The sequence below is a fragment of the Diadema antillarum genome, unplaced genomic scaffold (assembly GCF_040938485.1).
Source record: "Diadema antillarum isolate AM-2024a unplaced genomic scaffold, OU_Dant_1.0 scf00000013, whole genome shotgun sequence".
NCBI lineage: Eukaryota > Metazoa > Echinodermata > Echinoidea > Diadematoida > Diadematidae > Diadema > Diadema antillarum.
Genome location: NW_027270902.1, coordinates 659,224 through 672,241, shown reverse-complemented (window position 1 = coordinate 672,241; position 13,018 = coordinate 659,224). Strand labels below are relative to the sequence as shown.

Genomic DNA, 13,018 nt, shown 5'->3' with positions numbered 1-13,018 from the left:
CAGGTATCATGAAAACACCGAATAGCTCCCATAAACCCCCATGAAGCCCTGTAATACCCTTTCCTTCGTGCCCACGAAGTAACAATGTTCTAATTTGTACCTTGCTATGGGGTCATCCCACTAGACCGACACCCACGAGTCATACAGCCCACGAGTTCGACATTGAAAACAGGTCCATGAGTCATACAGCTCATGAGTCATACAGCCCATGAGTTCGACGCTAGGCAAATACAGCCCACGAGTTCGACACTAGGTAAAAACAGCCCACGAGTTCGACAGATACAACACCACACGGGACTTTATGTGTCGGTCTCATGGGCCTTGTTTGCTTAGTGTCGAACTCATGGGCTGTATGACTCGTGAGCTGTATGACTCGTGGGCTGTATGACTCGTGAGTGTCGGTCTCGTGGCGTGCACCCCTTGTTATAGCTGCACGGAATGCCTAGCTAGGGAAAAAACAAGGTTATCACACCTCCTCAATATACTAGTAGATCTTTTACATGTGTATTTATGCACAGACAGATCGAAGCCCACTGACTAGAGAACAGCGTTACTTTCCGGTCTCTTGCACCTAGTATACTTTCAAGACATTAACTCTCATTTGCGAAGGCTTTGTTGGTTGATCTCGGCATGAACAGCGATCTCATAGAAGATGATGAATACTTTATAGGCCTTAATGTTTAATATGAAATCATCTGTGATTATGTAGACAGACACCGCCTGACATTTAACGTTTTTGTTATGTGTACGGTCAAGTACTATAACAAAGAATCATATAACCATGAACATGATGAAATCAGCATATTGAATACTGGTATAGGTCTACACTAAATTTACTCGAAACAAAAAATACATGGTGTGTGCTATGTCATGTATTATCAAAGACTACAAATGCATTGTTAACCCGTCCGCATACTTATGTTTCATGTCACATCATGGGGTACGTCTTCGAAATTGGTGAAGGCTTTGGTGGCGTGAAATAACACTTATAGGGTATGCGACATGCTCTCCTTGGGTAGGCCTATATGTTAATTTAGTATGGTGCGTTTCATAGATTACGTATGCATTAGCACTCCTCGAACAAACGGATAATGATTAAAGCGTCACACTGTATCTAAAAAAAATCGTCGTTTTCGTTATTCTTCCCTCCAGATAAATCGGCAAAAGACAGAGGAAAGCTAGTCAAATTACATCGACATTTTTGACGTGGTATTACTGTTTTGTTATACGATGGTCATCGCATACAGAGCAACTGAACTCGTTATCGTTTTGCGGCGTCTGTACAAAAAATAGGGAGCTTTAGATTTGTGACGCGGACGTTAAGACGACAAGCGTTGGCCGTTCTCCTCTCTCCCTGCGTCGAGTTGCAAAGTACTAAGTAGCTATATAGATTTCGCGAAGACGCAGCCCACGTAAAGTAAAATAGCGCCCCTATATGTTGTTCGTCACAATGGCATCAAGTAGCTCTTTGCGTCGTGATTAGAGCGGACGCTAAATGGTCCAGAACCGTCGTGAAAACTCAAGACGATCCGACGCGAGATCAAGTTTGATAAGCGGTCTTGTGCATGCGCAGAACAGTTATGTTTTTCCTCTTTATAACGTCCGCGTCTCAAATCTAAAGCGCCCAATAATGTAATATCCTTGACGGAGAGGGTGTTGTCCCTTCGAGAGGCCAGAAGTCCTCACTTTCCAACTTTTGATTTGAACGAAGCGGGCAAGTTCATTCAGTTTCAAACATCTTTCAGTGTCTCTTCATGGAATATGATCACTCTATATATACGATACATATACAAGCGATGACTTAAAGCATGACAAACTGTACATAACATGAACAGATGAAAGTGAGCTCTGACAACAACCATAAATATATTCAATATACACAGTCATTTAGGATCATATGATACAGTCATGTGTTGATCGGGGTTCTCACGGATTTGTGAACGTATTTTGTCCAAACATCTTTGATTCATTCGTTAAGATATTGTAGCGCAGCACTTTATTTAGCAATGTTACAAAGAAACGATCGAAAGCATGTTATCAGACATGACCAACGAGGATACTATGTTTTGGAAGACGGCGAACAGTGAATAATTACGAGACTGCGCGGGCAGACAGAGCGATTGAATGCAGAGTCTGATGATCGGGTGAATGACCTTGCGAAATAGTCCATTTTCGTCATTGGCGCACCTGCAGTACATGTGAAACCTTGTACATATCGCAGTGGCTAAAGTCTGTTTGTGCTGCGAGAGTCCCTTCAGTCCCACGCGTAGACTCATTTGCAGGTATGGACCTCGACCGTTCGATGGCAGTTCCGACACTTGACGTAACAGCACCAGTGGAACTTGCAACTGCACCGCTCCACCACCTCCTCGATGTGCGTGTTGAAGCCCCGCCCACAGCACATGAGCTCACAGCCGTCGATCGCTTTGGATGTTTTGTTGCAGCGGCGGCCGTGGGTGCCCAGTGACCCCAGCTAGGCGGGTGACAAAAAAGAGGAAACACGACAAAAAGAAACTGCTTCTTCATCCAAGCAGACATTAATGGGTCTAGTGATGGCTGTTTCCTTTCTCCTGATATTGAAGTAATTTACTATGACTGTATTCAAAATTTCAATCCACTCTTGCAATGGCATTACTTTTCTTGCATTGCACCTGATACAATCTATCTTACAATGTACTTGGTTGCTCCTGAACAAAAAGGCTGTGTTTGTGCTTGCATTTTTATGTGTTTGATTCATTGTTTTGTTGTCTGTTAGCACTGTAACATGAAAAGTTATGAATGGCATTTGATAAGGTTTTCAAACAGGCCCGTTGTGGTAAAAAAAAAAAGGTTATTAGTGTTTATTGGTGATTTAAATCGTGATCCTGATGCATGAAGAATAAATGCAAAGTTCTAAGGCATTAGTGACTCTTTGACCTTTAAGGAGGTTTTCACATTCTAGGCTCTTAGTTACAACAATATCTTGCGCTGGACATTAATTTCTTTATTTGGAATATGTTAATATATTTCATGAACTGAAAAAAAAATGCTGAAATAAATTTTAACACATTTTTGTGGGCCTAAAAGCAAAGTTTCACTGTCAGGAGAAATTCATACCGAAAGTATGAATAAAAGATAGAATTGAACGAGAATGCATGTGTAATTTCTGGGTTAAAACACATTTCTGTTGTATGGAATATAAAGGCTGGTCTTCTGCTTCTGCGAGCCAACTTTGTTATCTACCGAAGATGTTGAAGTGTTCATGTAGTGAAGGTTTACCTATTGCCAATATTAAGCCGCACCTCTATTCTTGTAAACATTGCACAATTGTCTTTACGATAATCAGCAGAGAATGATCAGTTTTTATTGTGATCATACCCCGGGGGAATTAAGTTTTTCGATCCACACTTGCCATTTTTTTCATCCCAAACTGAAAGTGTCGCACTATGCCTATGAGATTTCTTACAGGAATCGACCTGATTACTGGTATGACATTTTAAAGAAAGAAGAGACGCGAGTTTTCTCCAGACTCTCCATTTTCCCTCTTTCTAAGCCTACCTTCAGGTCCTCTTCACAGAAGTCGGGAGACTGGACGAGGTAGACTAAGTCCGAGCTAGTGTGTGGCTTGAAATCCGGGTTGACGGGCGCCAGCTGCCGACGAGAGCCGATCCGGCGAAGTCGCACCTCGGTGGCACCGTCGAACTTCTCCTTGAGCACGAGCCCGATGGAGCGGAAAGGGGGCATGGATTTCCAGCAGGTCTTCATTTCGCACGACCCGGACACCCCGTGGCACTTGCACTCCGTACGCATGTTGGATTCGATGGTCTGTCATCAGCGAAAAACACAGAGAGATGAAAGCCCATCAAAACATCTAAATGTCAATCGTCGGGACAATAATAATATTTGCGGATAATACCATAATGGATAATTGATACAAAATATTTCCATGGGACAACTATCACCCCCTCACCGAGTAGAAAACGTTAAGATCCAACTGGACTCTCACTCAGGGTTATTAGATTAGTGTCGTCTATGCCGCGCTGTTCAGAGCGTCTTTGTGATTTTGACGTAAAATAATCGTCTCAGAACCGTTACAGCACGCGCCGCACTGCCATACAAAGAACTGGGCCCCGTTGCTAGAAACTTTGCGTTTAAACGCAACTTGCAACTGATTGTCACTGGCCAATCAAAATCATTGTTGCATGCATGTTTTCTTAATAGGGCAGACCCTGAGCCAATCAGAATGGCTGTTTCAAAATTAGCAATTATTTGCAATTGATTGCAACTTTCTTGCAACGGGGCCCAGGTATACCAGTTGGTAAGGATTTCGTATTATCCTCCTTTCAAGAAACCTGGTTGAGCTCATTTCAAAACCCCCAACTCAGTAGAGCAAACAGCTGTCACTGGCTTCCCTTCCAAGGAGTATATAGGCGAAAAATCTCCCGCTCTGGGGTTGTGAATGCATCCCTGCATTCTCAATGAAGAGTTGGGAGGAGAGGTAGAGGTGGAGAGACAGACAGACAGACAGACAGACAGACATGCATACATACAGGCAGACAGACAGATAGGGAGGGCGGAGGGAGAGAACAGAGAGCTAACTTTCTGAAGGATGACTTACTGAGTCCGAAACTTGTCAGCACTATCAGCTGGTCATGCGATGGCAGTAGGACAAAATAATAAGGGTAGCAGAAGTACGAAGGGTTAGATGGGTGATGTTCGTCATTCCGGAGGTTTGTTAATCCAAAACACACATATCCCCTGTACCTAGATCTTAGTTAATCTGAAAATGAAATATGGTTCGTCAATCTCAAAGTGAAAAAGACATGCGTACAAACGAACATTTCGCTTTCTTCTTCTCGCTGTCGGATTAACGAACCTTCGGAATAACGAACTGTAACCGAGGTAGACGAGTAGTAAAGATTGTAACAGCAGAAGTTGAAGAAGCAGTAGTAGTAGTAGTAGTAGTAGTAGTAGCAGCAGCAGTAGTAGTAATGGTGGTGGTGGTAGTAGCAGCAGTACTAGTAGTAGTAGTAGTAGTAATAGTAATGGTAGCAGTAGTAGTAAGAGTATATTTAAGTATAGTTGTCATACACTAAAGCATTCACGGTAAACTGCGCATACTGTACAACCGTGCCACATTATTGTAGACAAGGGTATGGATATGTTTTCACTTCTTAGTTGCGTTCCTAAAGTGAAAATGAGTTCATTGCAAATTCACCAAGAAATTTAAGGTCAAAGCGACATATCTGGGGAAATAGTGAAAAAAAAACTGTGAAACTGCTATCCCGCGGGGTGACAAAACCTGAGAGGACGTGCTTAATCATTTTCGAGGTTGTTCCAAATTTTTGGTATTTGTCGCATTTATCTGCCAGTGTAAATGTATTTATAATGAGCTAATGCTTCTGAGACCAGCAAAGTAAACCCTCAATCGAAGGGCAAACTCATTTCTCGAGCAACGCAAATAATACGGCCATATTGCTGTCAACGACCAGCCGAAAAGGGGTTGCTTACAAGGCTGATGCCCACATTCCGTCATGAACTTAGCTGTGCCCTACCGAGCTGGAAATCGCCGCAGCACTACCGCGCCACCCTGCCAGGAATATCGTCAACAACAACTCATTAATCTACGGTACGAAGGCCGCCGTCAAAACTTGATTTTTTTTTTTCTACCGAAGATAGATCTTTCTGCCTCTCCCGCTCTATTCCTGTCTCTCTTCTTCTCTTCCTCATTCCCCTTTTACCCTCTTCCTTTTCTCGTTCAGATTTTCCTCCGTGACAGCGGCAATTCATGTAACTTAATAAATCGCAAGTTCATTGCGAAATGCTCCCGAGACCTCGCGCTTAAGCTCCGGGAACCGATATGAATGCGGCCTTAATACCAAAAGATGTCGGAGGAATGGGGAGATTCGAAGATGGATAACTTCCGTCCGCACAACTGGTCGGATTCATCGAAAAAAAAAATCGGGCCAACCTGATGACCAAAATCTCTAATGAAAACTCGGAAATACAACACTTTCTAGTATGTATAGCACCTGAAGACTTATCCTCGACATCTTATAATAAACAAACCAACCAGACCAATTCTTGCAAATTGAAGAGACACGTGCAAATTGATACGAAGGACAAACTGCCACTCGAATCAATTAATGAAAAAAAAAATCTGAGACAGCACATTTTATGACCCCGTTTGACCAAGCTATACGGATATGTTAAATGTAATACGTGAGCATACTTTTTGACTTGGTTTTCTCATGAACAGGCCTATTGCTTGAGTAGGCTACTCATTACATTATTCTGAGGGTGGGTGGTAAATTGGTGTCATTATTGTGGCATTTCAGTATAAAAGTACAGTTTATTTCTAACATGCAATTTATCTTCAACAAACTGCACAGTCTCACACGAGGAAATTAAAGGAATCGAAACAAAACATAAATGCATACAAACCCATACAGACGTAGGGTACATGCAGGCATAAACGTACGCACGTAAACTGAAGACTGAATGAATTCATTATGCATAGATATAATAAATAGTGGAGTAAGATGAAGGAGTGAATGGTTGATGCCAAATCATTCCAATGTCATTTATATATTTCTGCTACGTCACAGTAATTTGGAGGATTAAAAATAACAAATGTCACCACTGTAAACGTATTGTCAAAGAAGTGATCCTGTTCCACAATATTTTTTTTTCGTTCCCGTGTCATCCGGGTCCAGCTGTAATTGAATAAGTGGCTGGGATTTCCTTCAGAATTTCTCAAATACCACGATAATCTTCTCAGACGCGTAGTTTTTCTCAACACCACACGCTACGGAGAGAACCAGCCATCGAGCGCCGACTTGCGCTATGGTGGTCCTCAATCCCTAACACGAAACGAAGGTTTCGCTGATAGACTTTTGGTTACTGAGAAGGTCAATGTGCCCGCCCATTCGGATGCAGAGTTACGCGTCAAGAACGGCGTCTGTCATCAGTCCGAGACCCACGAATCAATTTAATTCCTTCGGTGATTTGAATCATTGCCCCGTATAGAGTTTCGAATCACCTGGAACGAGTTAGCACTTGCAACGCGATAGATCATATTTTCGGTTGTGAAATTGCAGCAAAGTATTAAATCTTTTTTTTTAATACCATTTGAAGTTCTTTGAGCTTACAATCGCAAAAATGTACATCCTCGCATGCGTAAGAAAAATAAAAAAAATCGGGAAATTGTTTTGGCAGATCGAGTTTTTAGATCCTGATATTGCTGTCGAATATTGTATCACCATGTCGTGATTTTGAAAGGAGGCGACTTCAACGACTGGCATATTTTATGGGATACCGCGTATACTTGAATGTTCACACATGCGGAAGTTATCATCTTAACCATTAGTAGAAGACCATTATGAACGACTGGGAGCTATCTGTTTGGTATATCTTTTTCTTCTTGAATTCAAATATACAGTAAGATTTATATATACTTTAAGATTTATTACAACCAGTCAACAAAACAAATGACACGCACGAACAGACAATGTACACTGAGTGATCATTTTACGAGGAGTATCTGGGGAATAATATCGCAAGCAGAGCTTGTATCAAACAATACAGTCCAGCTATGTTATCTTTTTGATTAATTTCCTTCCAATATCTACATCTTATTTAGACGAATTCAGACGAAGAATTAGATCTTGAAATGCAGTGACGTCAGACCGGGAAGACAAAGGCAAGGATACGCGATTATAAGGGGAGAAAAACCATAATGGCTGTACACGCATTTCTCCTTGAAGACGAGCTGTGGTTTTTTGAATGCAAATAATCAGTGTTTAGCTGTCGAAATATGACTAGACCTATTCATTTACTGCTTACGGTCAATGACCAGGCTCCGAGTATCGCGGTCTGCAAAATGGGTGGATACAAGCATCAAAGTCTGAGAAAAAACAACAATACATCCGACAAAAACTTAAAAAGCTCTCCGTGGTAAGTACGATTATTGAGATGTTTCAATGAAAACGTGAGTGTGTTTCTCCATTAGATGAGAGGTTTATTAACGATGAATAATGAGTCGAGATGTAAAAGGAATGAGAATTCAACTGACCGCAGACGGTGATTTTAAAGTAGCCTATAATACAGAGAACTCTTTCCCGCCAACAGGCCTTGGAATGATGCAATGTTTGATTGAGTGACGTACGTTTTCCAAGCACGCAGACGATACAATTCACATGTTTGTTGTCGCAGCGCACGCGTCGCCCATTCAAAGAGCGACGATTAATCATGCCGAAGTATGCCTCCTTCTGCTCTCTCCCCTCACCTCACTTCTATCTTTCTTTGTCTTTCCCTCCAGGTTAACTATCAATCTATCTATTTTTGTCTATCCATCTATCTATGTATTACTTCCACTCTTTCCCATCCTTTCTCATCCCATACAGTATAAGGCCTATATCTTTTCCCGCGTCTTGTCTCTTTTTATCCTTATCCTCTTTGATCACTTTTGTCTTCTTTTCCCATCTTCCTCAATATTTCCTTCTCTTCCTTTTCCAAATTCACCTTCGTCTTTCAATCTTCTCATATCCTCCCTGAACGCTGAATCTAAACATGATTATCAATCTAAAAAGTTTGCCCAGCGCTACCTCACATCTCAATAATGTGGATTGTAGTTCTCACGTATCTAAATGTCAATTCTATATCTTTCAAACTTTCATGATCACCTTGTTGATGTCAGGCCCAGACTCTTGAATGTGAGGTCTTAAAATAGATATCAAAATGTATGACATTTCTTCTCCAGAAGATCATAGGGTTATATACGGTTGCATTGATTGAGACATGGTCTCTAAACGTCATCTGATTCACACGTGGTTGGCAACGTTGCACAAGCACATTAATCAGTTTAGTAACATCGGTGACAACTGGGACTCTTAAGAAGCGTTTCATCATCTGATGTACAGATAAATAGATAGATAGATAGGTAGATAGATAGATAGATAGATAGATAGATAGATAGATACAAGTTTATATGCATATAGATAGATAGATATATAAATATAATTACTTAGATAGATAGATAGATAGATAGATACAAGTTTATATGCATATAGATAGATAGATATATGAATATAATTACTTAGATAGATAGATAGATAGATAGATAGATAGATAGATAGATACAAATAGATAGACAGAAAGATAGATAGATAGATAGACAGAAAGATAGATAGATAGATAGAAGTAGACATATAGAGATAGATAGACAGATAGATAGATAGATAGATAGATAGATAGATAGAAGTAGACAAATAGAGATAGAGAGACGGAGAGCGAGAGGGATACATTTATTAGATAGACAACTGGAGAGACACTGGTAGACTGATACACTGAGAGACAGACATAAAAAGAGGAAAAAGTTATTAGGGAGGTAAAGAAGGTGGAAGTACGTTACAAAGCTCAATTCCTTTTCATGAATAGGTTGAAACTCATCTCATAGGCGCCAACTTTAACAATGTTTCCACACGGTCTTGATCGGCAAATGGAAAGCATGCCTAAAACAGACAGATTAATGAAGACCACACATACCATGCCATTACGCAAAAAATAACAGAACCCAAAGACATGACAGCATAAAAGACATCTTGCGAAGTGCTCTAGAGCGCTGATTTATTACGAAGCATCCTATACTGGAGGTTATGGAACGTGTTGGTATTCCTCCTCCTCCTCCTCCTCCTCCTCCTTATTCTCCTGCTTTGTGGGTTTGTCCAAGGAGCTTCAAACACGCACTGAAGACTTCCAAGGACCACAGCCTCTCTCTCTCTGTTAACGCTAAACGCATCTGATAGCCACCGTCCGTTCCCATGGCAACCCTTGTGTCGATGTCATTTTTTAGAATGTGTTCACACATATGAACATTTCTTTTTGCTTTCTCTCTCCTTTTTCCGCTTTCCCTTCTTTTATTCTTTTCCTACTCCTCTTCCTTCTTCTTCTTCTTCTTCTTCTTCTTCTTCTCCTCCTCCTCCTCCTCCTCCTTTTCCTCCTCCTTCTCCTCCTCCTCTTCCTCCTTTACTAGACGTGCTGTTCAGAGGGAGATTGTGTACAAAAATTCTCAACATTTTAACAGTTGCGTGCGACCTGGACAACGCCGCATCTGCTGCTAAATGGGGACATCGGTTCCGTCCATGGCATTGCCTAAATGTTATCACCACAGACGAGTGGTCTTGGTCGGTCATTCCTATGTCATCAGCGGCACGCTAGGGAAACATCAATACAGAGTCATGTAATACGAGTGTCATGTATACAGGAAAGAGGGTGGGAGGAGGTTGACGATACCGAGGATGAGCGAGCACGGGAGGGTGATGATGGAGTCGGACGTACACAAACAGGAAGATCCTCTCTAGGTAACATTCGACAACTGAAAAATGGACATGACATATAAATGATTTCATTGAGCCATTTTGCACGGACAATTGCAATGAACATCTTTAGTCTATTTTTTTAAATGTAATTAATGATCCACCGATTCTGCCTAATTTTTCCGCGTTTTATTTTCCTTCCCCTTGGAATCATAATAGCACCAAATGGGTCTTCCTTGAATCCTTCCTAGAATACGATTATAGGCCTACCATTACAAAACTAAGTATATACCTTACGCCTATTGCATCTAATCAGAACAAAAGTTGATCCTTCCAAAAACTAATATTTCAACTCATTTCCATTAAATTCATCAAAACCACTTTCAAAAACGATAAACCGAAGTGGTCTCACACCTTTTTTTCTTGCAGGAAGTCCTTAAATAATAATGAATTCAAACAGCTATGAACAACAGCCCATGTGCCAGATTCTTAGAAAAAATAAAACGAAATATTGATGTTGTACAGTACATTTGTAGTTGCATATATATGCATACATATAGTACGATGTACATGTATGTAGTTTGACAGGTGCTGCTCAGAGAAGACGCCGCTCCGCAGATACTTTTTGTAAATGGAGACGGATATCACTATCAAAATAATATGGATGTAAACAGTTAATACTGATCTAATAATGTTACGTTTTGAGCTTGTTTCAATATATATATATATATATATATTTTTTTTTTTATTTTTTTTTTTTTTTTGCTGATATGGAGTGATATTGAACAGAGAATTGTTCGTGTTTACCAGGGGTGATGTTTCTGATACAGTATGCATGAACGTGCAAATGAATAGCCAGATATTCCGTTTAAGTTTCCTGTTTTGAATATGGGGCGGTGTTTTTGCATAGTTTGAAAGGACGGTTTGCTTTTGAACACCTGTTTACTAGGGGTGGTGCTTTCTGTCATGTGGGAATGTGTTGTCTTTTTGAACATGAAGCTTTGCTCTTGCATGGTTGGAAGGGACGGGTTGGTTTTCACACCTTATTCTTGATTTGCAAATACATGTGTCATGTATGTATGTGCATGTGTGTGCAGGGATATTGATGTGCGTTTAATGTTTATTATACACATGCATGCATAATATGTACATGTCTAAGACATTATGGTGGTTTGTTTGAAGCATTTTCAGGGTTCACTTGGCCTGATATTCATATCAGACATGAGTACATTTATGTTGGTAAAAAGCACTGGTCTGCGAGCTGCAGAGAAAACAACGTTCAATGTCACGCAGAGGTGCCACCATTCCCTTGCGTCTCCTTTTATGCATGACACCTGCTGTACAAGACATAGTATACTGTGAAGGGATGACACATGCTAATTGTAATTATGTCATTTGCAGGTAGAAATTTCATCTAAGTGGCGACGGTATTATTTAAATATGTTATGAGTTTGTTTCAACTTGCTCTGCTGAAATGGAGTGGTATTGAACGGAGAATCGTTCGTGTTTACCAGGGGTGATGTTTCTGTCAAGCAAGAACATGCAAATGAACAGCCAGATATTCTGTAAGTTTCTTTTCTTTTTTTTTCTCTCTTTTAATTATGGGGCTGTGTTTTTGCAGGGTTGGCAGGGACAGTTTGGTTTTTAACACTTGTGAAAGTTCATACAGGTTGGTTTATTCATGATTGGGTTGCATACATGTACACGTGTACGTATGTACATTGTATGTGCATGTGTGGGTACTGAAAAGGATGTGTTTCCATGTTTATAGAATACATGCATGCATAATATGTACATGTCTATGACATTATAGTAGTTTGTTTGGGGTATTTTTCAGGGTTCATTTGGCATGATATGCAAAACAGACACTAGCATTTTGGTAAAAAACATAGGTCTTCGGGCTGCAGAGGTGTAATTGAAAACTGTGTACATTCTAATTGTAAATGTGTCATGCAGAGGTGCCACCATTCCCTTGTCTCGTTTTGTGCATGACACCTGCTGTACAAGTGTACTGTGAAGGGATGACACATGCTAATTGTAATTGTGTTATGCACAGGAAAATATTCATCTAAATGGCGGCGGTATTATTTGTGGTCAGTGTGATCAAGACAATAATGGATGCTGAAGTTAATAGTGATTTTAACATGTTAAGAGTTTGTTTCAATTTGTTCTGCTGATATGGAGTGGTATTGAACGGAGAATTGTTCGTGTTTACCAGGGGTGATGTTTCTGATACAGTATGCATGAACGTGCAAATGAATAGCCAGATATTCCGTTTAAGTTTCCTGTTTTGAATATGGGGCGGTGTTTTTGCATGGTTTGAAAGGACGGTTTGCTTTTGAACACCTGTGAAAGTTCACACAGGTATAGGTTTATTCATGATTGAATTCCAAATATACGTATGTATGTGCATGTGTGGGTACTGAAAAGGATGTGTTTCTATGTTTATAGAATACATGCATGCATTATAAATTTTTGTACATGACATTATTCTAGTTTGTTTGAGGAATTTCTCAGGGTTCATTTGGCCTCATATGCAAAACAGACATTAGCATTTTGGTAAAAAGCATCGGTCTGCGGGCTGCAGAGGTGTAATTGAAAACTGTGTACATTCTAATTGTAATTGTGTCACACAGAGGTGCCACCATTCCCTTTGCGTCTCGTTTTGTGCATGACACCTGCTGTACAAGACTTAGTGTACTGTGAAGGGATGACACATGCTA

At 40.5% G+C, this 13,018-nt stretch overlaps 1 protein-coding gene across 1 annotated transcript in view; it reads right to left on the bottom strand.

Moving 5' to 3' along the window:
- Window positions 1–2,272: 2,272 nt before the first annotated feature.
- The window catches only part of LOC139721521 (protein Wnt-4-like), a 52,227-nt gene continuing 41,481 nt past the window's right edge, over window positions 2,273–13,018 (bottom strand). The window contains exons 4-5 of the mRNA XM_071632840.1: window positions 3,538–3,804; window positions 2,273–2,473 (exon numbers count right to left, since the gene is read on the bottom strand). Coding sequence (XP_071488941.1) covers window positions 2,273–2,473; window positions 3,538–3,804 — 468 coding nt within the window. The remainder of the gene's footprint in view (window positions 2,474–3,537; window positions 3,805–13,018) is intronic.